General features: G+C 60.8%; 2 protein-coding genes across 5 annotated transcripts; one reads left to right on the top strand and one right to left on the bottom strand.

Annotated features, from left to right (window-relative positions):
* The first annotated feature begins 14 nt into the window (after positions 1–14).
* DDX54 (DEAD-box helicase 54) lies at positions 15–19,220 on the top strand. The gene is made up of 20 exons (XM_078435770.2): positions 15–233; positions 3,053–3,182; positions 4,558–4,628; positions 5,203–5,391; positions 5,484–5,533; positions 6,340–6,381; positions 6,506–6,601; positions 7,255–7,376; positions 7,487–7,548; positions 7,629–7,760; positions 9,163–9,373; positions 11,522–11,656; positions 13,089–13,319; positions 13,423–13,496; positions 14,221–14,427; positions 15,516–15,658; positions 15,764–15,877; positions 16,539–16,643; positions 16,871–16,983; positions 18,924–19,220. The coding sequence occupies exons 1-20, from the start codon at positions 60–62 to the stop codon at positions 19,154–19,156; spliced, it is 2,634 nt and encodes an 877-aa protein (XP_078291896.1). The 5' UTR covers positions 15–59; the 3' UTR covers positions 19,157–19,220.
* On the bottom strand, positions 19,218–26,082 carry CFAP73 (cilia and flagella associated protein 73). 4 transcript variants are annotated; one of them, XM_078435774.2, is made up of 8 exons: positions 25,875–26,082; positions 24,153–24,267; positions 23,530–23,634; positions 22,997–23,197; positions 22,213–22,434; positions 21,768–21,836; positions 20,140–20,225; positions 19,218–19,270 (listed from the first exon to the last, which is right to left on the bottom strand). In XM_078435774.2, the coding sequence occupies exons 1-7, from the start codon at positions 25,928–25,930 to the stop codon at positions 20,151–20,153; spliced, it is 843 nt and encodes a 280-aa protein (XP_078291900.1). In that variant the 5' UTR covers positions 25,931–26,082; the 3' UTR covers positions 19,218–19,270; positions 20,140–20,150. The 4 variants fall into 4 exon arrangements, with proteins under 4 accessions (XP_078291900.1, XP_060468367.1, XP_078291899.1 ...); XM_060612384.2 differs by having other exon boundaries at positions 21,768–21,926; positions 25,875–26,077; XM_078435773.1 differs by having other exon boundaries at positions 21,768–21,926; positions 24,153–24,258; positions 25,875–26,075.
* Positions 26,083–26,117: the final 35 nt, after the last annotated feature.

Here is a 26,117-nt window from a genome sequence, read left to right as displayed (position 1 = left end):
CCGTTAGTACGTCCCCGCGGGCCCCGCCCCCTTCCCCGGTTCCCTGCGCCGGGGCCCGCATGGCGGCCGGCACGCGCCCGGCGGCCGGACCTCGGTCCCGTGCTGCCATGGCCCAGTGGAGGAAAAAGAAGGGGCTGCGGAAGCGCCGAGGCGCGGCCTCCCAGGCTCGCAGCAGCGACTCAGAGGACGGCGAGTTTGAGATTCAGGCGGAAGATGACGCCCGGGCCCAGAAGGTAGGAGCGCGGGGCCGGGACACACTTTGGAGCCCGAGCCCCAGCCCCCCGCATCGCCCCGCGCTTGGGTTTCCCCAGCTGGGGAAGTGGTCACAGCTGAGGGTGGGGAGAGGTCGGCTGGCCGGGGGTCGGGGGCAGGGCCGCCGGCGTGAGCACGTGCGCCCGTGCCCGTCACGCCGCGGCTCGCGATGGCCCAGAGCCTCTGCGTTCCGGGGTCCGGGGCCTGCGGGGCCTTCCTGGCCGGCTTTTGGTCGCGCGCGCCTCATTGGCTACTTCTCGCCCAGGGGGCGGGTCCTCGCTCCTTTTGGTCCAATGAAAAGTGCGGGTGCCGAAGCTCCGACTTGGAGAGTTTGCGGGATTCTTGTGAGGTTAAATTAAGGGGAGGCTGGGCCGCGTGGTTTGAGGCATTGACACCGCCCTGGGTAACCAATAGTAAATTAAACATGCGTTTGCTGGCCAGGCTCCGTGTGCCGGGCTCCTTGCTGAGAACTTTACATGCCTTATTTATTTAATCCGCACCCCAGCCCCTTGAGCCAAGTGGGGCTTTCCCCATTTTCCAGAGGCGGACCCTGAGGCCTAGAGGGGTTCAGGAGCTTGACCAAGACTTCGCAGCTTGTGAGCGGGAGAGTCAGGATTCAGACCTCCGGTTCCAGGGCTTGTACTGTTTCCGCTACTGAGTGCCAACTGTATGCAAATGGGGGGGGGGCGGGTGTGAGCACCACTAATGCGAAAGAGCTAGAGCCCATTATTTCCCACAGCCGTGTGACCAGACGGTGTCTGACACGGAGCAGGGTCTGGATAAGTAGATGAAAGAGTGGATGTTTATATGAAGAGAGGGATCTATGCTCCTCCAGGTCAGGGAGCAGACAGGATCTTACCGTGTTGCCTCACCCCAGTGAACCCAGTGCTTGGCATTCAGTAGGTGCTCTATAAATGTGGAGAAATTACTAAGGCACAGGAGGGCACAGAGAGCAGGTGCCAAAGAAGAGCCCATGGTTCTGGTTCAGACAAAGAGCTTCGCCCTGTGTTCAAATGTGGCCCAACCCTGTACTGGCTGTGGAACTTTAGAGAAATTGCTTCACCGCTCTGTGCCACATCTGGAGAGGGCAGAAGTTTCCACATGCATAGGAAGCAGATGATTATGTGCTGCCCAAAGACTGTTGCAAGGATGAAATTACAGTGTTCGTGCATTCGGCTCATTCAGTAAACATTTCGGGGGCCCCAGTGTGTTCCAAGCACTTTGTTTTCACAGGCCGACAAACTTTTCCTATTCAGGACCAGATGGTAAATATTTTAGGCTTCATGGGGCCACGTAAGGGCACTGTCTGCTTTGTTTGATTTTTTTTTTTTTTTAATCTTTAAATGTGTAAAATCCATTCTTAGCTCACAGCTCTGGCCCAGACAGTTGTAGGGACGATAGAGGGTCACAGAGGAAAGAACATAGACTCTGAAGCCAGGGTTCAAATCCCTGCTGACCGTGTGAGCCTGGGCAGGTCACTTCATGGCTCCGTGCCTCAGTTTCCTTCTCTCTAAAATGGACAGACTAATAGTACCTACTTCCCAGAGTCGCTGTGAGGATTAAGGGAGCTAATTTATATGAATGCTCAGAGCAGCACCTGGCTTAGAGGGAGCACCACGGAAATTTTAACCATTTTCATGAATTAGTGCTCCAGAAATTTTTTTTTTAATTTCTTTAAAAATTTTTTAATGCTTTTTATTTATTTTTGAAGGAGAGAGAGATAGAGCATGAGCAGGGGAGGAGCAGAGAGAGAGGGAGACACAGAATCCGAAGCAGGCTCCAGGCTCCAGGCTCTGAGCTGTCAGCACAGAGCCCTATGTGGGGCTCGAACTCACGAACCGTGAGATCGTGACCTGTGCTGAAGTCGGACGCCTAACCGACTGAGCCGCCCAGGCGCCCCCAGAAATGTTATTTCTGAGAGCCAGGGGGACAGTCCTGTGGTCTGAGAAGGCTCCCCAGAGGAGGTGTCTGGGTTGGGTATAGCTGTGCCAGCACAAGTGAGAAGGTTCTAGATAAGCGGGAAGAAGGCCAGCAGGAGAGAGAGAGCAGAGTGGGGACAAGTGATGGACCAGAACAGAGCAGCTTGGAAAGTCTAGTACCACACACACACTGCATGCTTTGGTTGACCCTCTAGAGTTTTTGATTTTTTTTTAATGTTTATTTATTTTTGAGACAGAGAGAGACAGAGCATGAACGGGGGAGGGTCAGAGAGAGGGAGACACAGAATCTGAAACAGGCTCCAGGCTCTGAGCCGTCAGCACAGAGCCCGACGCGGGGCTCGAACTCACGGACCACGAGATCACGACCTGAGTCAAAGTCGGACGCTTAACCGACGGAGCCACCCAGGCGCCCCTAGAGTTTTTCATTCGGGCTTTGAATGACAGGCCAGAATGACAATGATGGTGACACCCCAGGCATGTGTTGGGTGCTGTTCTAGGCTTTCTACTTAACCCATTTAGTCTTTACAACACCAAGGGAGGCGTGTGCCGTGGTCCGTCTTCCACGTTTCCCAGATGGGGAAACACAGACTCGGGGAGATAAAGTCTCTGGTCTGAGGTCTCACAACTGGTAAGTGACAGTGGGGATTGAAAGCTAGGCAGTCCGTCTACACAGCCCACTCTCTGACCCCCTGCCCTGCCCTGGCCCGGTTGTAGGAGAGCCCTTTCGCAGAGAAGTCACGTGATCTGGCAGGGGCGACATCGGCCTGAATGTGGGGGGGACGTCCGCAGCAAGACATTCCCTGTCCCCCGTGGTCTGTTTGTGCCTGGAGTGACACCGCCTCTCCGTTTCTCCCTCCCAGCTGGGACCTGGCAGACCCCTGCCCACCTTCCCCACCTCGGAATGCACCTCCGATGTGGAGCCCGACACCCGGGACATGGTACGAGCCCAGAACAAGAAGAAGAAGAAATCCGGAGGCTTCCAGTCCATGGGTGGGTGAGCCAGGCATCCGGGGACAGTGGGGCAGTAGGAGCAGGGGCTCGTCGTGCCCTCTGCGGTGCGCGACTGATGTCTGCTCTGGGCCCAGCACCGTGGCAACTGTTCGGTGCACTGAGGCCTGGCCCAGCGAGAGAGCGGTTAAAGCAGTGCTGGCGACAGAACGGGCCAGGACATTCGGGGATTTCCTGCGTGACAGGATGCGTTTCAGAGCAGAGGGAGGGAAGGTGGACTGGCTCACCGGAAATAACGCTAAACCCTCTTTCTTGCTCTTTACAAATCAGTAGCACCCGGCACAAAGATTTAAATGTCAAGGTGAATATTTTTGTAATTCTAAAAAAAAGAAGCCCTTTGTAAGTATGATCTGAACATTGTCCAATTTGACTTGTTTTCAGTCAGACATGTGTATGCCGAAAAACGCTGTGAACTGAGTTAAAGTAAATGCTGTCTCAGGGATGTACTTGCAACCTTTCGGACAGATACGGGGTTGATATCCTTGATATACAAAGAGCTTTTACGAATCAATAAGAAAAAGATACCCTGATAGAAAATTGGGTGAAGGAAATGAATAGTCGGCTCGCAAAAGGAATTTAGACAGCAGGTTCATGTACTAAAACTGTGCTAAATTTCATCAATAATTAGAGAAAAAGCAAATAAAAACATTTACACGTGGCTACTTTCTGCCTTTCTGAATTGTAAAAATGAAGGATTGACCAAAAACCAGCTACAACCATGGTACTTCCCTGTCCCCAGGCCTCCTTTTGCCGTCCCATGGCCACAAGGCCCGTCCCATTCAGTCTCTAAAGGCCACCTCCCCCACACGGGACCACGTGCTTCATTTGTCAGCACCCACGCCCGTGCCCATCACGGGCCCTGGCAACTTACCACCCTTTCTTTTATCTATAGAAAATTTCAAACGTATCAAAAACTAGAAAACAGTGAGCTCCCAGTACCCATTGGCAGTTTCAACGGTTAGTCCTGTGTCCTCTGTCCCCGTCTTCCCGGAGGATTCTAAAGCGAATCGCAGACCTCCGCTCTGGTATCCCTGAATAATTCCCACATGCCTCCAGGAGACGCAGGAGCTTACCACGCCTGAACAGGCACAGCTCCCCAGCACCCTGCGAGCCCCCGCCACTCTCAGACCCCAGTTGTGTGGTGGCACTAAGTGTGTTCAAAGCAATCCCCAGGAGGTTCATGTCCCCCCCCCCCAGTCAGCAGGCACGTCTCCCGAGTCTCTCTCAGTTTTATCCTGTCGCTTTTCTTTTCTTCTGGCTGTTAATTTGTTGATGACACAGTCATTTGTCCCGTGTAGTTTTCTGTAATGGGCCCTAGGGTCTCCCCTCCCCCTGACCATCCCTGTGTCTTTCCCAGGCTTGAGCTACCCAGTGTTCAAGGGCATCATGAAGAAGGGCTACAAGGTGCCAACACCCATCCAGAGGAAGGTACGAGATGGGGCAAGTTAATGGAGTTGGGGAGGAGGGGATGACCGACTTGGTCCTCCTGTCCAGCCTCTTGACAGCCACCCCTTGTCCCGGCTGTCACGTTGATCCCCTCTTAGTCTGGCTGAAGCCCCACACAGCTGGTCCGTTTCACAGGTGGAGAAAGTCGGGCCTCTTTGCCATTTGAGCCTCCCCCTGGCTGCCTACCGCTGAGCCCCCGCCCGGGCAGCTCACAGGCACCCCATTGTCACCCCCTGCTTGTGGGTGTTGTCCTCGGACATTTAGCCAAGATGTAGACAACGATTCTCTGGGGTCCCGAGGAGGAGGAGGAGGAGGAGACAGGGAGGTAGAGTCTGGCTTGACCTAAAGAACGGTGTTTCAGCCCTGGAAAGAGGTGGGGGTACTGAGCTGCCTGTCCCTGCAAGTGTACAAATAAGCCTTGGCAGGAATGGGCTCAGGACTGGGCAACAAGCCCCTTCCCACTTAACAAGAACCCAGTTCGCCCACACCCCGGGGGACTCGACACTCTGGATCGCGTGGGGCTGACCCTACCCTTCCCCTGCTCATGCCTCTCCAGACCATCCCGATGATCCTGGATGGCAAGGACGTGGTGGCCATGGCCCGGACGGGGAGCGGCAAGACGGCCTGCTTCCTCATCCCCATGTTTGAGCGGCTCAAGACCCGCAGCGCCCAGACTGGGGCCCGTGCCCTCATCCTCTCGCCCACCCGCGAGCTGGCCCTGCAGACCATGAAGTTCACCAAGGAGGTGTGTTGGGGCCGGGGCCGCGGGGCTGAGCTGGGGCCGGTCAGGGAGGCCTGCGCGGGCTGAGTCGTCTCTCTCTCTCTCTCTCTCTCCAGTTGGGCAAGTTCACAGGCCTCAGGACCGCCCTGATCCTGGGCGGGGACAAGTAAGTGTGCCCTTGCCCCGTGCCACGGTCACCACCATGAAACCATACCCCGTGTCTCCAGGGTATCAGATTGAGCCTGGGTTGCTCACGAACAGTGTCCCTGCACACTCCTCAAAGGAGGGAAACGTGCAGTAAAACACCAGGAATTTCCCACACAACTCCGACCGAGGTTCCGGAACTCGGACCGAGGATCCGGGGCTCCCGAAGGAGCCACCAGTGCGCAGGGTCAACTAAATGGGTAGCTCGGTTGTACGTGTTTTAATACGTGCACGTACTTGTGAGCTGTTGCCCAGACATCAGGAAGGTCTGTAATCGCCCCAGTGGGAAAATGTGCTGGTACCACCTTCTGGCGGATGTGTGTGTGTGTGTGTGTGTGTGTGTGTGTGTGTGTGTGTGTGTGCGCGCGCGCGCAGTCAGCACACTTGTCCCACAGATGAGCACCCTGGGAAAGTGGGGGCTTGTGATCGCCAGAAACGCCTCCCTGGGCTGTGCTAGGCCACACTCAAAATTCTGGCTCCCCCAGGGGTCCCGAGGATGTTTCAGAGGAGGACTCAAGTTAGGGCTGTGTGCCCAGGGGTCTGAGGCCAAGGACGGGAACCCAGTGGGAGTTCTTTGTGGTATCGGTCCTTCTGTATGTTTGAACTTGTAAGTCTTGTCAGGGCAGTGCCTCTGCCTAGTACGACAGCAATAGCCTTTCCCCGGCGTCTGAGCCTCGGGTTGGGGTGTGGGCCTCGCCTGGGTGCCTGGTTATGGAGAGGGACTAAAGTGACCCGTTCCGTCTCGCTCGCACCTCCTCTCCCCCCTAGGATAGAAGACCAGTTTGCAGCCCTGCACGAAAATCCCGACGTGTGAGTTTGGGTTGAGGATGGCGGTCTGGGGCCCCTTCCCCGATGGCCGACTGCTGGGGCGTGCGGGGAGGGCTCTGCCGGCGGCCCTGGCCCCGGGTGACCCAGCCCGCACCCCCCCTTGCAGAATCATTGCCACCCCCGGGCGCTTGGTGCACGTGGCTGTGGAGATGAACCTGAAGCTGCAGAGCGTGGAGTACGTGGTGTTCGATGAGGCAGACAGGTGAGGCCGCGGGTGCCCCGCCGTGCACCCGCGTCAAGGCTGGCTCCAGGGCCGGGAGGAAGGACTTTGCCGGGAGAGACGAGCGTGGCCTGCCCAGAGCAGTGCTTTCCCAAACGTGGGCCACAGACCCGAGGCGGCACCGGAGCTGACACGGCCTTCTGGTTTTTATTTTGCGTTTGCCTCCGGTATTCGCTTTTAGGGGCACCAAAGACAACAGCAAAACAACCAACAGGCGGTGTCAGAGAACTAGAAAGGAGCAGCACACGGCTGGGAGCGCAGACAGGGGTGGGATCACATAGCAGCCCCGTGAACTCGGGTGAATCTGAGGGTCCGTGGGCCTTGGCGGGCTCATCCACGGGCTGGGGACCCAGCGGCCTGCGCGGGCAGGTGCTGGGAGAGTGGGTACCCGAGGACACGAGACGGGGGCGGGGGCTGCCCGCACTGGCTTCAGCGGGACCCTGCGCATTCCTGAGAACAGACACAGTTTTTAGGTCGGTGCTGCTGGGGCTGAGGAGGTCACGCGGAGAAAAGGGGAGCCGGAGAGCGCGTCGAGCACGTGGGCCGCACGCCAGAGTGCGGTGGGGGCCGGGGCGCGGGTTGGGGGCTCGCGGGAACCGAAGCCCGTCTCCCGACCCCCGCCCTCTGTCCCCCAGGCTCTTCGAGATGGGGTTTGCCGAGCAGCTGCAGGAAATCCTCTGCCGCCTCCCCGGGGGCCACCAGACGGTCCTGTTCTCTGCCACGCTGCCCAGGCTGCTGGTGGAGTTCGCCCGGGCCGGTGAGTGAGCCAGGCCGCCGCTGGGGGTGGGGGCTGGCCGTGGGGGGGGGGGGGCTTGGCTTTGTGACTCCCTCCCCCCACCCCCCCTTCCCTGTGCCGACCGACCGCAGGCCTCACGGAGCCCGTGCTCATCCGGCTCGACGTGGATGCCAAACTCAACGAGCAGCTCAAGGTGAGGCTCCGCCCGTGCCCCTTCCTGGGCCTGCGGCCGAGGCCCCGGGAGCCCACCCTCCGCCGCCCCTCTCCCCGCAGACCTCCTTCTTCCTCGTGCGTGAGGACACCAAGGCCGCCGTGCTGCTCTACCTGCTGCGCACCGTCGTGCGGCCCCAGGACCAGACGGTGGTGTTTGTGGCCACGAAGCACCACGCGGAGTACCTCAGCGAGGTGAGAGGGGCCCTGAGGGAGCCGCGACGGGGTTGCCCAGGGCCGCCCTTCCCGGGGGGCCAGCGCCTCCTCCGAGGCCCCCCTCCCCCCGGAGCTGCAGCTCCGTGTGCGGCCACCAGAGGGCAGCACCAGAGCTGGACGCAGGCCAGGGCCGGAGCCCTTTTGTTCTTTAACCTTTTATCGTGAAGAATTCTGAACGCACACTAACATCGGCAGGTGGCGTGACTGGCTCCCAAGTACTCGGGTATCAGCTCGCAGCCGGTCTTGAGTTCTCTGACCCTCCCCCGCAGCCAGGTTATTTGGAAGTAAATCCCCCACAATCCTACCGTTTCTTGTACGTTTTCAGTGTCCCCCAGATCTCACATTTTAAAGTGGAGACGTACCCTGCAAGCTGGAAGCTGTGTAAGGAAGGCGTCCTAAGCTCACGAGAGCAGCTTTTTTTTTTTTTTTTTAGTGTTTATTTTTGAGAGAGAGAGAGATAAGAGACAGAGAGCAAGCAGGGGAGGGGCAAAGACAGAGGGAGACACAGGATCCGAAGCAGGCTCCAGGCTCTGAGCCGTCAGGACAGGGCCCGACGCGGGGCTCGAACCCACGGAGCATGAGATCGTGACCTGAGCCGAAGTCGGATGTTTAACCATCTGAGCCACCCGGGCACCCGTTACGGGAGTAGCCTAATGAGTTTTCCATACATACATACCTGTGACCCTTGGCGTGGGGCAGTCTGCGTGCCCCGGAGGCTGCCGGGGCCCCTTGCCAGTCGTCACCACCTACCCCGGGTCGGCCCCACCTGGGGTCTGTGTTCTGAGGACGCAGCTCACTGGGTTTCACTTGGCTGACGCGCTTTTAACGGTGGTTCCTCTGTGCAGCTGCTGGAATCACTGATGAGTAAAACCAAAGTAGTAGTTGTTGAAGAGCAGTTCACACCGTCACGGCCCTTCTTGCGTTCCAGGCCCTGCGCTCAGCCCTGTGTGCGTATTGGCTCATTTAATCTTCACAGCAAGGCTACAAAGAGGGAACTCTTAGTCTCCTCATCCTACAGATAAGGAGAGTTAAAGCACAGAGAGGTTAGGTAACTTGCCCAAGGTCACACAGCTTCTTAGCGGCAGAGTTTGTGTCCTGGGCCGGTACTTCTCTAGGGGACACCTCAGCACCTGTCCTCTGCTTCGGTACTCAAAACAGCCCTGCAGAGACGTGGGGTGAAGTCCCCTTGGTGCTGATGAAGACACCGGGCTGGACCTACCCCCAGAGCTGGGACTCGGACCACAGGGACCCGACCCCAGAACCCTTGGTCCTACCACCACACCGTGGCACCCCCGCCATGGCCTGGCCTGCTCTCCCGCCTCCCACCTCCCGCAAGCCTCCTTACCCCTCTCCCTCCCTCTCGTCTTCACTCCGCGCGCAGCTGCTGACGACGCAGGGGGTGAGTTGCGCGCACATCTACAGCGCCCTGGACCAGACGGCCCGCAAGATCAACCTCGCCAAGTTCACCCACGGCAAGTGCTCCACCCTCATCGTGACGGACCTGGCGGCCCGCGGCCTGGACATCCCGCTGCTGGACAACGTCATCAACTACAGCTTTCCTGCCAAGGGCAAGCTTTTCCTGCACCGCGTGGGTGAGGAGTCGGGAGCTGGATCTGGGCCCCGGGCGGGGGCCGCGACCGCGGGGCTTGGAGCCACAGCTGGAGAACTCGAGGGCCCACGGGGAAGGGCCCGTGCGTTCGCATCTCCGGGGCAGGGCGCGGGCACGATTCCCACGGCTCTGAGCGCCGATCCCCCTCCCACTTCGACTCCCCGTCCTGGGCTCGCTGCCTCCCTTTGCTGTCATGGTCCCCGATGACACGTCCCCTGAGCCCCTCCTCCTCACAGCCCCCTCCCTGCAACTCTGTCACTTTGTCTGGTCAGCTCCTCTCCTTTAAACCTTCACACAATTTAAACACCCGCAGACCCCTCTGCCTCCTGTTCACCCACGGCGGACAGGAGCTCCTGACTTTGTCGAGTCCGCGCGTGGGGCCCCCCTTCCTCTCAGCCCTCCCGGCCAAGCACTCTTCAATCTCCAGTGATAAAAGTAAGGCACGCGCATAGCAGGAAAACTACAAAACGAAACAGAGCAACGGAAGGCAGTAAGTCACGTGCCTCTCGTTAGTGATGTGATGGCCACTCGATGGTCCCCCAGCGCTCCTGCGGGGCCAGGTGCCAATGTTTTACTCGCTCTTTTTGTCTTTGTGACAGCCTTACGTAGCGGGTGTCGACGGCATCGGCTCTTGTTTCACAGATGAGGAAGCTGAGGCCAGGGAGGTTAATAACTGGCCAGGGGTCATACAGGTAGCAAAGTGGGGCAGCTGGGGCTGGAACCCCTTCTTCACCGCCATCCCTTCTTGCCTCCCTGGTGACATGGCTGTCACTTTGCTGTGTCCCTTGTCACTGCTGTCTTTTTAAAAACAGCGGTAAAACATACATAACACACAGTTACCGTTTTTAGGGGTGAGTTCAGGGGCAGGGAGTATGTTCGTATGGCTGTGCACTCATCACCACCCGCCACGTCCAGAACCTTTCCTTCTTTCCAAACTGAAGTTCCGTTCCCATGAAACACGAGCTCCCCATCCTCCCTCCCCCAGCCCTGGCCACCACCATTCTGCTTTCTCTGTCTCCTTTTCACTCACGAACGTGCGAGTTGCATTTGTAAATGCCGGTAAGGAAACCACGCGTCCGTGAGAGAAGAATCTGGCCGGCAGGTTCCGTGTATTCAACGTCGTTGAATGAGTAAACGGTGGCCACCCGTGGTGGGCCCCGGGAGAACCGCCTCCACCTCCACTCGGGGTGTGTGGGAGGCGCCATCTGGGTCCCCTGCTGCGGGACAGGGGGCCTGGTCTCCCTTTGGTTGCTGCTTGTGGTGCCCTGGTTCCCATGGCTCTGGGGAGGGGTGGCTTGCAGGTTCCTTGTGGGGTCCACAGAACCCCCAAGGGGACTTTCTCCTGTGCTCTGTGACCAACTATGAGTCAGACCACCCCAGATGAACCTCCTGAATATGGAGACACTTTGTTTTTACGAGAGGCAGAAACAAGCCCAAAGTAGGGTCACACTGGGGTTCGCTTATCACAGAACGAGAGTCGCCGGATATTCCTTCCTGTAACCTGTTTCTTCCATCAGTGTACGTCGTGCGTGTTTTTCGCTCACCATTAAGCGTCATTCTATGATGGGTGGGCAAGTTGTGTTTGTAAAGGACCAGAAAGTAAAGATTTGAGGCTCTGGGGGCTCAGAGTCTCAGTGATCTCTGCCGTTGTAGCGTGAAAGCAGCCCTTGAAAATACGTAAATGAAGGAGCGTGGCTGTGTGCCTGTGGAACTTTATTTATACAAACAGGCAGGGGTCCGGCTTTGGTCACCGGCCACAGTGTGCTGGCCCCTTTCCTCGCCTGTGTAAGTCCCACCCTGGGGTTTCCAGCTCGTTCATTTAGCCAGTTCTCTGTCAGGTCTTTGGGGGAAGATCTCCCAAAGTGGGGACACTGCACACTTCTGATAGTGACGACGAGCGAGGTGCCTTATCTTTGTTTCTGCCGACTTCCCAGAGCGCGGTGTTGACTCGTGCGCTCGTGCAGGGAACCCCGGTGATCGTTGGTGCCCCTTCTCCTTTTGTAGTTGGGGACAGCGGCTCGGTGAGGTGCGGCCTTGGCCTGGCTTGCTGCTTTAGAGTGGGGCCAGTGGGACTCATGCTGGGCCGTGGAGTCCCTTGTCTTTGCTTCAAGTTGACCTTTTCTTCCCACAGGCCGCGTGGCCCGGGCGGGCCGAAGTGGCACAGCCTACTCTTTGGTGGCTCCAGACGAGGTCCCCTATCTGCTGGACCTGCACCTGTTCCTCGGCCGTGCCCTCACCCTTGCCCGCCCCCATGAAGGGCCCTCAGGTGAGCAGAGGCCGGGGCACCGGGACAGGAGTTCCCTGTGGGTCCCCTGTGGGTTGCTGGTGCAGCCCGGGGTGACGCTGTCCTGGCTTGGGGAGGAGGTAGGCCTCGATTTGGCCCCGGGGCGAGATCCCCGTATTTTAAATTCAGGATTTCACATAAAAATCCAGGTTTCTGATGTCTTTCGGAAAACAGTCAGGTCTGCCTGTGCTGAGTCTGCCTTTTCCTGGGGTTGCTGTATAGGCAGTGCTAGGCCACATGCCTGGATAGATGCCCCCCTCCTCTCCGCCCCCCCCCGCCCCCGGTTCACCGCAGCCTTCACCCCCCACTTCTCGTGTGTGCCCAGCCGCTGGAGGTATATGTTTGAAACCCTGCACTTAACTGAGTTTCTGGGGCAGTCTCAGGCAGGTAGAGGGAGACTCGGGTTTAGGCCGAGCTCACAGAACTTTCCTTCGCTCTCTGTGGGGTGGGATCACGTAGGGCAGAAAACGGCAGTCACGGCAGCCTCCACCTATGGGCCTGCCACCCGTCGAGCCCTCAACGCACACGTTCTCGTGCGTTCGTCGGAGAATTTGTGAGGCCAAGCCACGCATCCCGCGTTCCTTGTTACCGAGCAGGGAGGCGGGAGGCCCTGTGTAAACGGACCCTGTGCTCGGGGCCTGGACACGGCATACAGCCCTGCACGTGCTCGCCGGGCACCCACCGTGCGCCGCCTCTGTGCCTCGGAGCGTCAGGAGCCCCTGCGGCCGAGCCCCTGGGCCCGGCACCCAAATGCCATTCTGGAGCCTGTGGCAGGCCCGGATCGACACCGGGCGGCGGGGGTGGGAGGGGCAGGGAGAGGGAAGGAGCCCCCACAGCAGCGTCCCAGCATGACGCCACCCACAGAGTGGTTGGCCTTCAGTGGAGACCATCCTGCGTCTGCCTGAGCGCCAGCCAGGGTGGGTGGCCTGGCCCGGGGCCCACTGCGTGCAGAGGAAGGCCGGCCGGCAGGCTCCTGACTCAGCGTGGGGGCCGAAGAGCTGCTGGGCAAGACTCCCGACCCCTGCTGAGCCTCAGTTTCCTCCTCTGTAACAGGGGAGTGTCGTGGCGGTTCGGTGGTCTTGTGGGCGAGTCGGCAGAAGGCAGTAGCCAACAGCTTGGGCTTTGCAGGGCATACGGTCCGTGGCACCTGCTCAACCCTGCCCTTGGAGCACAAGTTAGCCAGGGGCAGTGAGAAAACGGATCCGTGGGGCCGAGTTCCAGTACGACTATATTCGTAAACACAGGCGGCGGCCCTGGGGCCGTTAACCGTGGGCGCCCGGTTGGGCACATCCGCGCGGCTGGCGGTGGGAGCTGCTCCGTACCTGCGGCTCATTTCGTGATTCTGGGGCCGGTGAGGGGAGGGCCGGCCGCAGGCCGGGGCCGGGCCGGACAGGCTCTGCGTGTGTGCCGGCAGGTGCGGTCGGTGGGGACGGGGTGCTGGGCCGGGTGCCACAGAGCGTGGTGGACGACGAGGAGGGCGGCCTCCGGAGCACCCTGTCGGCGTCGCTGGAGCTGCGGGGCCTGGGCCGGGTGGCCGACAACGCCCAGCAGCAGTACGTGCGCTCCCGGCCCGCGCCCTCGCCCGAGTCCATCAAGAGGGCCAAGGAGCTGGACGTCGCGGGGCTGGGCCTCCACCCCCTCTTCAGTGAGTCCCCGCTTGGGGCACGGGACCGGGGGGGGGGGGGGGGCGGTGGGTGGGCCCCGCTGAGCCTGCCCCTGGCCTCACGCCTCCTCCCCACGCCCACCAGGCTCGCGCTTCGAGGAGGAGGAGCTGCAGCGGCTGAGGTTGGTGGACACCGTCAAGCACTACCGCTCGCGGGCGGTGAGTAAGGGGGTGAGAGCACACGGGGGGCGGGGCGAGGCCCTCTGCGGCCTGGGGTCACGTGGTGGCCGCCGTGGAGCCGGGACTCCGGCCGAGCCCCCCGCCCCCAGCGGGACCCCGGGGGGGGCTTTTCCTTCGGAGTTTGCAGGTTCTTTGTTCTCAGCTCTGGTTCATCGGTATCTCTAGACACGCCTCCCGTTCTAGAACCCTCCCGGCTGGTCTGCAGTAGGTTCACCATGTGGTAGCCATCTCCTGCCACTTCCAGAGGGGTAGACTGAGGCTCACAGCGGGGAGTGACATGTCAGAGGCCCGGAGCTGGCTTTCAGTAGCCTGTCATCCCCTCTTGATGCCCCCTGAGCACCCCACCTGGTGCCTGTGCGGGGCACGCGTGGAAACACAGAGAGACCTTCCCGGGAGTGGGCAAGCCAGGCAGCCGGTATCAGGGGAGGAGAGCTGGAGAGTGTCATCGTTACGAGCACTGGTTTCAGAGCCACGTGAACTAGGCTTGAGATCCCACCCTGGCTTGTCTCAGCTGTGTGACCTTGGGTTGGTTACTTGCCCTCTCTGGGCCTCCCATTTCTAGTGGCGAAACGCAGGTAATGAGAATAACCACCTCGTTGAAAGGACTTGGAGAGAAATGCCATAGGGAGCCCCCCAGACTGGTGAGGGCAGGGCTGGGGAGGAGGCGGCCCGTGGGTGAAGGACTCCTGTGTCCCCTCCGCAGACCATCTTTGAGATCAACGCCTCCAGCCGGGACCTCAGCAGCCAGGTGATGCGCGCCAAGCGGCAGAAGGACCGCAAGGCCATCGCCACCTTCCGGCAGGGGCGGCAGGGGCGGCAGGAGGGCCCAGGTGGCCCAGGCCCAGGCTGCCCGGCACCCCGGGAAGAGAGGCCTGAGGAGGAGGAAGAGGCAGCGGGAGAGAGTTTGGAGGTATGGGCCCCACCCTGGGGACCCTAGATTCTGGGCCTGGGGGGTAAGGGCAGAGTGGGGGCTGTTCTCAGGGCTCTGAGCAGTCGCTGCGGGTGGATGCCGGGTCCCACCCCTGACACGTGCAAATCGGTAACTCGGAGCCTCAGCCTCCCCGTCGCCAAGTGGTCCCTGTGCCTCGCCCAAAAGCCCGGTGCCGGAGGTGTCTCAGGATCCAGGATCTTCAGGGTGGGTGCCCTGTGTAGACCTAACACCCCACGGAGGTCTGGGGGGTCACTGCTGTCGGAGGCATCGGAGGTCCTGCAACAGGACGTGACGTGCGGCCCCCACGCCGAGGTGACGGGCAGCCTCTTGGTGGCTCAGCTCGGCCTTTGCCACCAAGTGCATTTCAGGGAAGCTCATTTTCAGAACCTTGTGGACCAGGGCACAGCAGCCAGTTGACAACGGTCCCTGGTCTTGGGCCCGCAGGGCAGATTCACGGCGGCACCCAAGGGTCCCTAGTGCTGGCTGTATCATTGTCATGGTCACCGTGACCGTCTCAGCCTGAGGCCCGGGGCAGGAGGAAAGGGGCAGAGGGGACTCTTGGGAGCAGTGGGGCATGACGCAGGCAGCTTCAGACGTGGGACCTTCGTGCCGGAAGGCAGGCCGGGGGGGACACGGACAGCCTGTCCACCTGGTGGGCGAGGTCCTGGATCTGCTCGTCCACCAGCATGCCCCTTTTCTATTTGATTTGGACAGAGGGCTCAGCAGCCAGAAACTACAGGTGAAAACCCTGGGACTAGTCCATACTGTGTAGAGCCAGGCCAGGCCCAGAGAGGGGCAGGGCCTTGCCTTGGTCACGCAGTCTGAGGGACCAGCCTGGGGCTGGAGGGTGGGTCTTGCCCCGCTTGGCACCACAGCCCCCCTCTCCCCCACCCGGTCTGCTCTGCCGGTGCTGAGGCGGTGCCGGAACGCGGACGAGGAAACTGAGGGCGGAACTGGCAGTACCAAACTTTTAGCCCCTGGCTCTCGACTCCGGCTGGACTGGAGGGTGGAGAGGCCAGCTGGGCTCCCCGGGGGCTGCCGGTGTGACCGGGGCCTCTGTCCGCCAGGATGTCTTCACAGAGGTCATAGGCCGGAAGCGGCAGCAGCCGGGACCTGAGCGGGGAGCCAAGAGGCGGAGGGAGGAGGCCCGGCACCGGGACCGGGAGTTTTATATCCACTACCGGCCCAAGGATTTTGACAGCGAGCGGGGGTCAGTGGCTGGCTGGTCCTGGGGTGCGGCAGGTCGGGCCTGATGGGCTGGCCGTTGACCCTGTGACCTGTTTCCCCCCCCCCCCCCCCCCCCCGCCCCCTGCAGCCTGAGCATCAGTGGGGCTGCGGGGGCATTCGAGCAGCAGGTGGCTTGTGCTGTCCTGGACCTGATGGGGGATGAAGCCCAGAACCTGACCAGGGGCCGGCAGCAGCTCAAGTGGTAAGCGAGCGAGCGAGCGCCCTCCGTGCCCCCGTCTGCCACGTGGTCCCACACAACAGGCCCGTGGCCCCCTGCCCATCCTGACTCCTGTTTGATCCTCTAGAGCGGGAAATCCCCCCCCCCCGTTTGTGCACAGCCTAGATGGTGACCCCCCCCCCGTGTTGTCCCACGTGATCACACACAGAGAGGACAGTGACCCCACCCCCGCCCCCACCTCCCGCCCCCTGAATTTCATCATACACAACAGGGTATGATCCATCTTGACCCATCTGTCCTTTTTGCCAGCTCGTCTTTCTAGACAGAGCCCGTGACCCATTCCTCCTATTTGGACTCTGGTTCCAGAGGAGTGATAGGACCCTACCCAGGGTCGCAGGGCCAGGAGGTGGCAGAGTAGGATTGGGACCCTCCCAGAGGGGCCCCTAACACTGTTCCAGGCCCCCCAGTTCCCGGTGACCCCACACCTGGGCTGCCAGGAAGAGACGAGGAGGGGCAGGGAACAGGCCTTTACTGAGCATTTGCGTGCTAGGCACAGGCACGCTGCCTCCCTTGAGTCCTCTCAGCCAGGCAGTGAGAGGGCCGGGGTGGAAACAGGCGCCGAGGGCAAGCGGGCCGCCCCGGCCCCCTCCCTCCATGGCAGCCCTCCCAAGTCCCTCTCCCGCAGGGACCGTAAGAAGAAGCGCTTTGTGGGACAGTCAGGCCAGGAAGACAAGAAGAAGATCAAGACGGAGAGCGGCCACTACATCAGCAGCTCCTACAAACGGGACCTGTATCCGGGGGGTGGGGCCGGGGGGTGGGGCCAAGCGGCTTCTATCCGGCATCCCCTGGAGGTGGGAGCTGGGTGGGGGGGTGGGGCCCAGGGGGTGGGGCCAAGCGGCTCCTGCTGCCCCCGCCCCCCAGAGGTGGGACCTGTGTTTGCCAGCGGGGCAGGACCTGCTACGTAGGTGTCTAGGGCACCAGGGTCCAGCACGCAGCCTCCTTAACACCGTTTCCCAGCTACCGGAAGTGGAAACAGAAGCAGAAAGTCGATGATCGTGACTCAGAGGACGAAGGGACATCCCAGCAGCGAGGCCCAGAGCGAAGAGGGGGGAAGCGGGGCAGAGGCCAAGGTAGGACGGTCCTCAGAACAGACTGGCAAGTGGCCCATTAGATCATCTGGGCATTTGATTCTCTTTGATCGGGGCCTGAGCCCTTGGGCCGGCGCCAGGCTGCAGTGGGATTTGAACGGGCTGTGTCGGCAGGGCCTGCGCTCCCCAGGCACGGCGTGGTCAGCTGCCCTGCACGCCAGGGCCGGGTCGGCCCTGTGGGGCAGAAAGGCCACCTGGTGGCAGCAGTCAGGACCCCTGCCATGGCCTGAGGGGCGATGGCCCCCGTGCTGCCCTCACCTCTGGGAGTGAGCTTGCTGTCTGTCAGAGGGCTCCCCCTTGCTCTGGGGGAACGGCCTCTATGCTGGGCACGCCACACGTGACCTGAGGGCGAGAAGATACAACGTCTTCTAGGTGAGGGCAGCGACCCAGCCTGGGTGCTCCCATCCAAGGCCTCCCCGCAACCCTGCAGGGCTGGTCACTGCCTCTTGGGTGCCTCTGCATCCGGGCCCTGTTCCATGTCCCAGCTGCTAGACTCGTCCCCATCCTCACTCCGGGCCTCCTGGAGGCCGTGCTCCCTCTCTGTCGGCACTCCTCCTCCTGGGCTGGGCCTCCCCTGTCCATCCCTCTCGGTCTGTCTGTAGTTTTCTCAGAAGCGTCCTCTCTCTGGGTCTCAGTTTCTGTCTTTGCGTCTGTGACTCTAGATCCCTGTCCCTGATCCTGTCTCTCTCTTCATTCTTTCTCTGTCTTCTTTCTTCGCATCTCTCGGTTGTTCTCTGTCCTCTCTGTCTCCTGCTGTCTCCCTCATTGTTTCTGTTCTTCTCTCTACACACACATCTCCCAGTGTTGGTCTCTCCCCCTCCCTGTGTCTCTATGTCTCTCTTTTCCCTCTCTGTGTCTCTGTCTGTGTCTCCATCTCCCTGCGCCTCTGTGATGTGGCCCTGCCTCCGCTGGGCTCTCTCACCCCTCGCTGCCCAGCCCCTGCCCACCTGGGATGGAGCAGACCGCTGTTCTGGGCTTGCGGGCGGGCGGCTTGTGGGGAGGGGAATATGGCCTGGGGGCCTTGGGAAGGAGCAGCTGTTCTCCCTCCAAGCTTTGTCCCCATAGGAGGTGATGGGCCCCTGTCAGGCGCCCCGGCCCCAGTGGAGACATCTGGGGCCGCCTTAATGATCATCCGTGTGGGAGCCCTGAAAAGGTCACTCTCGTGGGAAGGGAGGAGCCAGGCAGGGAGAGGGAACATGGTAGAGGAGGGGGACCCAGAGCTTCGTGGGGAGCCAGGAGGCAGGGGCTAAGTGCCCTTCTGGAGACCTGGGAAAGCAGCCCAGGTGAGGCCATTGACCTGGGCTGCTGCCACTTTGCTGCGTGACCTTGGGCAAGTCCCTTCCCCTCTCTGGCCTTCTGTGACTGCTCTGCTACCAAAGGAAGGTTAAGCTAACAAGCCTAAGGCATGCAATCCAGGGAGACAAGGATTGGAGTCTTTGTCCGCCAGTGCTGGGTCCCCAGTTGCTTGCCATAGAGCACATGCTCAAGAAATCTTTGTTGGATGATCTGTAGTCGTGATAATTAACCTCAGGAGGCTCTTCCTCTGGGCTAGGCCTTGTTCTGAGCACTGTCCACATAGTAACTCGTCTGCTCCTCATTGGGACCCAGTAGGCAGGTGCTATTATCTGTCATTCAGAGTGGGGAACTGAGGCTCAGAGAAGTTAAGTGACTTGCCCGAGGTCCAAGAGGTCCCAGCTGGGATTTGAACCCTGGCAGGGTTGGCTTGGGGTTCCGTGCTATTGACCACAGCAGCAGACTGTGTAAGCTTTATTGAGCACCTACGACGTGCCAGACCCTGGGGCCACAGCAGTGAGCACAGCACGGGAGTGGGGCCCCCCCGAGGGGCGGTCTGGAGGCCCCCGGAAGGGGAGGAGCCGGGAGCCATCCCGGAGGCTGAGCTCCTTGGATCCCTGTCTTGGCAGGCGCGTCCCAGCCCCGCACCCCAGCTGGCCCTGCAGGCCGCGTGCGCTCAGAGCTCAAGACCAAGCAGCAGATTCTGAAACAGCGGCGCCGAGCCCAGAAGTTGCGCTTCCTGCAGCGTGGGGGCCTCAAGCAGCTCTCCGCCCGCAACCGGCGCCGCGCCCAGGAGCTGCGGCAGGGCGCCTTCGGCCGGGGCGCGCGCTCCAAGAAGGGCAAGATGAGGAAGAGCATGTAAGGAAGGTGGCCCGGCCCCCCGGGCCCAAGCGCGGACATCGGCAGACGTCCCCTGTCTACACCGGGCGCCGTCATCCGTGAGGAGTGTCGTGCGGCCACGGAGCGCCAGCAGCCTCTGCCCAAGACGAGACATTTAAACGGTCTTTGAGGGCGCACGGGAGTTTGCCAGCTAGGTCGGGACGGCCAAAGCCCGAGTTGGCGACCCCGCCGCTGCCACTTCCCCGCGTTCTGGGTGGTTCCTGAGCCCGGAGGTGGCGGCCACACGGGTCCGAGCCCTGAGTGCCTAAGGCCCGGTGATGTATTTTTAATGTAATAAATCTTTATCAAGCACCCCCCGTGGAGCAGGAGCGCAGTCGGCCCAAGGAGCTGGAAGGGACAGGGGCCTGACGAGCTGTGAGGGCATGGGCTGGGGGAGGGGAGGGGAAGTGGGTGGGGGGCAGAGGGCTCAGCTGTTCCCCTCCGGCTGTGAAGGGGTTAACACGTCCCCACCGCTCGGCAGAGGTCAGAAGCTGTACTGGCCTCTGCCCTCCAAGCCTTGGGGTCCTGGGACGGTCAAGGCAGCCCCCAGCAGCTGGGTTCTCACCTGTGCCTGTCCGCAAGAGAGCCTTTGTGAGCAGGCGCCCCGCGAACGGGTGTTTGCTGTGTGGCTCTCTTGCCGAGGCTGTTTTACTCACCAAACACCCGCCTAGAATTTGCCAGAATTTGCACCAGGCTTCGTTCCAAACACCTGACAGACATCAGCTTGTTTAATGCCGTGACTGTCCTGGGAGGCAGGACCCGGTGCCAGGCCATGTGGTGGATGAGGGACTGGTGCCCCCCAGCTAGCCCACATTTATTTAGTTCTTGCTGTATACCTCTCATGCACTTCCCACGGCAGCCCCAGCGGGCACGGCCGTCCCAACTTTCCGGTGAGAGCCACTCAGCACATACCCCGCAGGAAGTGTGCACTTCCTTTCCAGGGGGCCCCCCTGTCCCCCTGCTTACCTGGGTCAGGGCTAGCAGGCAGGTGTGGGCTTGGCCTGCCCAAGACTGGCCAGCATGGCAGAGAGGTCCAGAATGAACAGCTTCACCTGGGGGTCCCCAGCACAGCCAGAGTCCCATCCCAGCCCCCGCGTATCCCGTCCCCACCCTCCACCCCAGGATGCTGCAACACAGGGTTTGGGGGTGGAGACCCCTATTAAAAGCCAGCAACGTGCTGGTTACCAGCAGCCGGCGAACCTGCCCTAAACTGTTCTTGGTTCTTCGGGTCTCCGTCCCAACCCCCTAAATGATTTGTGGTTGTCGGCAGGTACCCTCATAGTTTCCTAGCTGGCTATCACTTGCGTTACAATTAAAAGTATTTTTATTTGCAACGATTCGTTTCCCCCCTTTTAAACAGATCGGGCATATTCACCGGTGTCTGGTCTGCTCTCCTCTCCAAACACTCCCAGATTTTGTCCTAATTAAACTTATTTATTGATATGAACTTCATGAACGCCCATGGGTCCACTGCCAAGAGCTAGAGCTTGAATGAACTTATCTTTGGGTTCTCCCTTAGCATTTGTCACAGAGAGGGAAACTATATTTCTAACAAAAATAGGAGAGAGGTTACCCCTTGTCGTAAGTGGAGGACAACTGGAAAAATGCTACAATGAACACAAAACCCAGTCTCTGCATTCTGGTCGGCCGCTGTCGCCTCCACGGGGTGTGAGGCCCAGGCCCAGAGACCAGAGAGCACTACAGGGGTTAAAGGTAGAGTCGCCCCACAATGAGCCTTTCTCTTTGGTAGAATCGGGGTTGGTTGAAAAGGGACGGGCATTTGCCTGCTACGTCATAACTGAGCCTCTGTCCCTTCTGGAGTCGTGCACCGCAGGGTGCTGGGCCACACTTGGGAGAAGCGGAGACATCCATCCCTCTCCGGGTGTGGAACAAAGGTAGGCTCCCGGGGCCCCAGTTCCTGGCGTTTGGTTGGGGTCGAGGGTGCTGGGCGCAGGACAGGAGTGGCAGGGGCTGGGGTGCCTCCTTTTGTGTTTCTTCCGCTTAAAGGAACCATGCTCTGGGTCCCCATTAGGAACAACAGAGGGGTCCGAAACCCCCTCCCTCTGTAAACCATGTCACATATTCTGCAACCTTGCAAACCTGAACGACTTGGGCCACAGTGCCATTGCTGGTGCCCTTGTGCAGAAAGACGAGGGCACGGCCCCGCCCTCCCTCTCCCTGGGGAAGCAGAGGCCTGTCCCTGCCAGGAGCAAGGGTGAGTCTCAACCTGGTTTCTTATTGACGTCACACTTGTTAATGCTGTCTGAGCCTAGGACGAAAGACAGACTCTTGGCCTAAAGTACAATATCGTCACACACCTCGGCCCTTGGGCGCAAGTGAGAGGCCTGGGACCCGGAGAGGGGCCTGGCGGCTTGCTTCTGGCCACAGAGCAGATGCCCCGCTGAGCCAAGACCAATCTAGCCGCCTAGGCAGGGTTCCCAGGTGGCCACAGAGCCCACGTCCCCCCCACCCCAGGGTGTGGGGGGGCTGGAAGCGTGTGCCCTGATCACAGAGGGTCATACTGAACCCGGAGACTTCAGGCCCTGTGAAGTTCTGGATCTGGGGGTTGGAGGGCACGTAAGGAGGGAGCGCACCTGCTCCAGCTGCCCCTCAGTGTCCTCGATGTCCAGGGCAGGGGGGTGCGTCTTGTGCCGGCACACTAGCTGGAACAGGTTGAGCGCTGCTATCCTAGTGCGTCCCAGGAGAAGGGTCTTCTCTGCCCCCGTGTTCTGGATCTGAATCCACTTGGATTCCTGCAGAACACCCCGCCCCCTTCCCCGATCAAGGTTTGGGCCTGCTGAGGAGGGTGGGGGGAGCCCCCTCCCTTCCCTCCAGTCCGGCGCGCCGGGCGCCTCCGGGAGAGGAGTGCAGGAATTGGGCGGCAGGTTGGGCTAGGACTGGCCTCCTGTGTCCGGAAGCGCGTTAGCGCAGCTCCCCTCCGGGGTAACCACTGCCTTCTGCTCTTAGCACTCGTGGCACTCCTCTCCGGAGGTGGGAGGCTGGGGTCCCGGGCGCCCACCTCCCCCCTCCCGGCCGTACCCAGCGCAGCGTGCGCTCCCTCGCGGCCTCCAGGCGCTGCAGCAGCTGCGCTCGCCGCTGGCCCTGCCCGAGCAGCTCGCCCTGCCCCGCGTCCCGCAGCCGCTGCAGCCGAGCGCGCGCCTCCTCCAGCTCGGCCAGCCGCTGGCGCTCCGTGAGCCTCAGCGCCGCCTGCATATCGACCAGGCCGTCGAAGCGCGCCACCAGCTCGGGGACCTCTTGGAACTAGGGTGCGGTCAAGATGGGGACTCAGCCGGCCCGCAGCCCCCTCCCCTCCCCTCGCCCTCCGGCCCTGCGGCGCCTCCTCGGTTAGCCCACGTGCAAAATGAGGGTGTCGCACGGCCCCTACCCCAGAAACGAGGACTACTGTCGCCCCTCCCCACTCCAGCATAAAGCCTAGCCAACTTCACCGCCTGTGATTAGTATTAATTTATGGTTCCGTTCAACCGGTATCTATTGAGTGCCCGGGCACACCCCCTCCTTCTCCTGTGTGCCCCTGAGTGAGAGTTACCATTCTGAGCCTCAGTTTCCCCGTTTGTAAAAATGGGCGGGGGGACCCGGGTTCCCCCCATGCGGTTGACAAGAACAGGACTTACATCACCGGGCGTTGGGGAGAATTCAGAGCAAACCTTGTCGCTGGCATACAGTCAGTGCTCAATAAGTGGTGATTCCTGGCATACAGTCAGCGCTCCAGTAGTGCACACCCAAAGCCTTTCCAGAGGCCTCCCGACCCGGTAGCCAGGCTGCCTGGGGGCGCCGAGCCCCAAAGCCTCCGCAGGGTACTCACCTCGGGCAGCTGCTCCCGCACTCGCCCCAGCAGGCGCGCGCAGGGCTCCAGGCGCACCAGCCGGCACCGCAGCCGCGCGCGCTCCCTCTGCAGCTCCTCGAACTGGGCGCGAAGCCGTCGGGCCTCCGCCTCCCGGCGGTCCGCCCGGAGCCGCTCCTGGGCCGCCCTCCGCAGGGCGCGGCTGCGCCGGGCCTCGGTGTCCTGAGGAGGCGGACGGAGCGGGGGCGACCGCCCTCGGGACCCGGGAGCCCGCGGGGCTCGCTGCTTCCACCGCCCCAACCCTTGGCGCGCCCAGCGTGGTAGCAGCCAGGTGGCCCGTGGGCAGAGTGAGCAGTAGCTCTGATTTTGGTCCCTCTCCTCTCCCCCCACGCGTTTTGAAAACTCGAATACGACAGGCGGTGCGTGTGTATTTCCTACTCTACAACCTCTTGTATTAGTCAGCACACTTATAAACTTCCCGAGCGAGGCTGCGCCTGCAGGAGAGAGACTCGGTGACCCGCTGACCTGCCTCCCCACCAGCAGTCTCCACCCACCTTCAAGAACTTGTCAAAGCGGACAAAGGACCCCTGTAGCTCCTGCTCCTTCTGTTCCAACTGTTCCCAGCGTTCTTTCAGCGCTGCTCTCGTGGTCTGGAACACCTGGGGGAGGGGAGGAGTGGGTGTCTGTGTGTTTGGGGGTCCAGGTTATCCAGAACTTCCAGGATCCCACTTATCTGTTGTTCCTGAGCTTGTCCGCACACCCCTGCTCGAACCCACCCATGGTTCCCACCACCCCCGATGAAGCCCAAATGCCCCCCGCAGCCAGCTTCCCTGTGCGTCCTTCTGGCCTCGTCTCACCTACTTCCTCTGACACTCTGCCTTCCAGACGTTCATCCACCTGTGTTTTGTCCTTGCCTTCCAGTTTTGCATGTGCTGTTCCCTCTGCCTGCTTCTCCTTCCTCACCCCACCCTCCTTTACTGGCCAAGCCGACTCGCTTGCCCTTTCCCAATCCCAAGACATTACTTCCTCCAGGAAGCCCTCCTTGACCACCCCTTCGTGGAGATAGAGGCTTCCTCTGGGCTCCCGCAGCGTCTTCTCAGTGCTTCCCCACCTGGACACTTGCGGTTCTTTTGGTCCGGGGTCCCAAAACGTCTCGGGGACTGCAGTGGAGGCTCACCTCCTTCTGGGCCTGCAGGCCTCGGTCCGCGTCTACCAGCTCCTGCCTCTTCTCCAGGAGACGCAGCACCGGCGGGAAGTGGTCCACGCTTTGCTCCGGGATCTTCCTGGAGGAGCTCCAGGAGGAGGCAGGGATGAAGGAGGCAGAGGGTGGGGCCCCCAACCCCCCCCCCCCACTAGTGCCTGAAATACCCCCATTGGCCCCACGCTAGCTGCTGAATTTATTGAATTCATTCAATAAATTGTACCGAGCGCCTACTCTGTGCCAGGCATCTTTCCAGGCACTGAGGGGTGCAGGTGTCAGAGCATCCGAAGCGGGCTCCGAGCTGACAGCAGAGAGCCTGATGCGGGGCCCGAACCCACAAACCGTGAGATCATGACCTGAGCCGAAGGCAGTCGCTTAAGCACCTGAGCCACCCAGGTGTCCCCCTTTTTTTTTTTGAAAGAGAGAAAGTGTGCACACAAGCGGAGGGGCAGCGGGAGGGAGGAAGAATTTTTTTTTTAAGTTTATTTACTTATTTTGAGAGAGAGAAAGAGCGTGCATACGAATTGGGGATGGGTAGAGAGAGGGGGAGAATCCGAAGTAGGCTTCAAGCTATCAGCGCAGAGCCTGACACGGGGCTCAATATCACGAACCTGAGCGAAAATCAAGTCGGTTAAGGAGGCTCAACCGACTGAGCCATCTAAGCGCCCCAAAAGGAAATCTTTCAATAGGGAGATGAAAAAGTGTCTCAGAGGAGACTCTGAGGTCGTCTGGGCAGAGACGCGAAGGGCAAGGGGGAGTTAGCATGTGGACACCTGCAGGGAACAGCCAGTGCGAAGGCCCTGAGAGGAGGATCTTGGTTTGTGGAAGAGCTGGAGGCTGCTGTTGGGGGGCAAGGGCCGTAAGAGAGGCAGGGCAGCCGCCGGGGGACCGGTGACGGGGTTCCGGGATAACACAGAGATAGTGTGGTGCTGGTCAGGTGGTTGTAGGGGAGAGGCGAGGAGGGTAGGTTCCGGCTACAGCGTGAGAGCAGAGCTGCTGCCGTGATTGGAGGTGGGGGGAAAGGAGAGAAGGATGAACTCAGAGCCGGAAGGCGGGTGCTGGTGGAAGTCTGGATGGGGCGCAGGGGAGACCAGCTCCTTGCTGCGGCCAAGCTGCGTTGGGAAGGCTGTTCGGCCTCCCTCAGACGTCCCTGGGAGGGCTCCAGGAGGAGGCTGGGATCTGGAGGCATGCTCTGGGGGGGAGCGGGGGGGGGGGGCACAGTGCTGCACACAGCCCTCCACGGTGCTGTGTAGAGAGCAGAAGGGAGGCTCCAACAGAATGTGCCGGAGGGCCTTCCCGGCACCGGTCCGGTCCAGACCGACACTGAGCTTGGGCCCCTCGGTCACTGCTGAGCCCAAAGCAGGCACCCGGCAAGCTTCCTCTACTCCTCCTTTAAAGCGCAGAGCTTTGCAGGGATTCCCATCTCAGTGCAAAGGATCGAATCGCAGCCGGATGGCAGCCAGGGGTGGGGATCCGGAGCAGAGGCTGTTAACCCAGCTCTGCCCTAACTAGCCCAGAGACCGGTTTCCTCTGAGCCTCAGTTTCTTCCTCTGTGAAGTGGGGATGGTGATACCCCAGCAGGAGTTGCCCAAGGAAGCCAGACGCTTCACCACCAGACGGTGGGCGAGAGGAAGGCACGGGTCATCCCGCCCGCTTCTGCCCTCCTTCCAGCCCTCCCTGCCATTCCAAGACACTCACGCAGGCAGTTTCTCTTGCAAGGCCAGTCGGAAATATTCCTCCCAGGGCACCGCCATTGTGCCGGCATTCACCCCGGGCTTTCTTTCCACGGATGGAGTTTTGCACCAGCCCAGGGGGCCCTGGGGGCTTCTGATGTTCTGATGGAGGGCTGTGTGGCAGCGGGCTCTGTGCTCCGAGAAGGCGGCCACCTAGCCGGCCTTGGTTGCCGGGGCAACCAACCACACAACATTCCACGGCCGGCCT

Source organism: Panthera onca, chromosome D3 (assembly GCF_046562875.1).
Source record: "Panthera onca isolate mPanOnc1 chromosome D3, mPanOnc1 haplotype 2, whole genome shotgun sequence".
NCBI lineage: Eukaryota > Metazoa > Chordata > Mammalia > Carnivora > Felidae > Panthera > Panthera onca.
The sequence above is the reverse complement of the archived record's forward strand: the minus strand, read 5'-3'. Positions and strand labels throughout refer to the sequence as shown.

Coding starts and splice junctions, on each gene's coding strand:
- DDX54 (XM_078435770.2), top strand. CDS start 60: ATGGCGGCCGGCACGCGCCCGGCGGCCGGACCTCGGTCCCGTGCTGCC. Junction 7,377..7,486: donor GGTGGAGTTCGCCCGGGCCG/GTGAGTGAGCCA, acceptor GACCGACCGCAG/GCCTCACGGAGCCCGTGCTC. Junction 13,320..13,422: donor GGGCCTCCACCCCCTCTTCA/GTGAGTCCCCGC, acceptor CACGCCCACCAG/GCTCGCGCTTCGAGGAGGAG.
- CFAP73 (XM_060612382.3), bottom strand. CDS start 25,930: ATGGCGGTGCCCTGGGAGGAATATTTCCGACTGGCCTTGCAAGAGAAA. Junction 23,198..23,529: donor GCTTTGACAAGTTCTTGAAG/GTGGGTGGAGAC, acceptor CCGCCTCCTCAG/GACACCGAGGCCCGGCGCAG. Junction 21,927..22,212: donor GGGAGCGCACGCTGCGCTGG/GTACGGCCGGGA, acceptor GGTGTTCTGCAG/GAATCCAAGTGGATTCAGAT.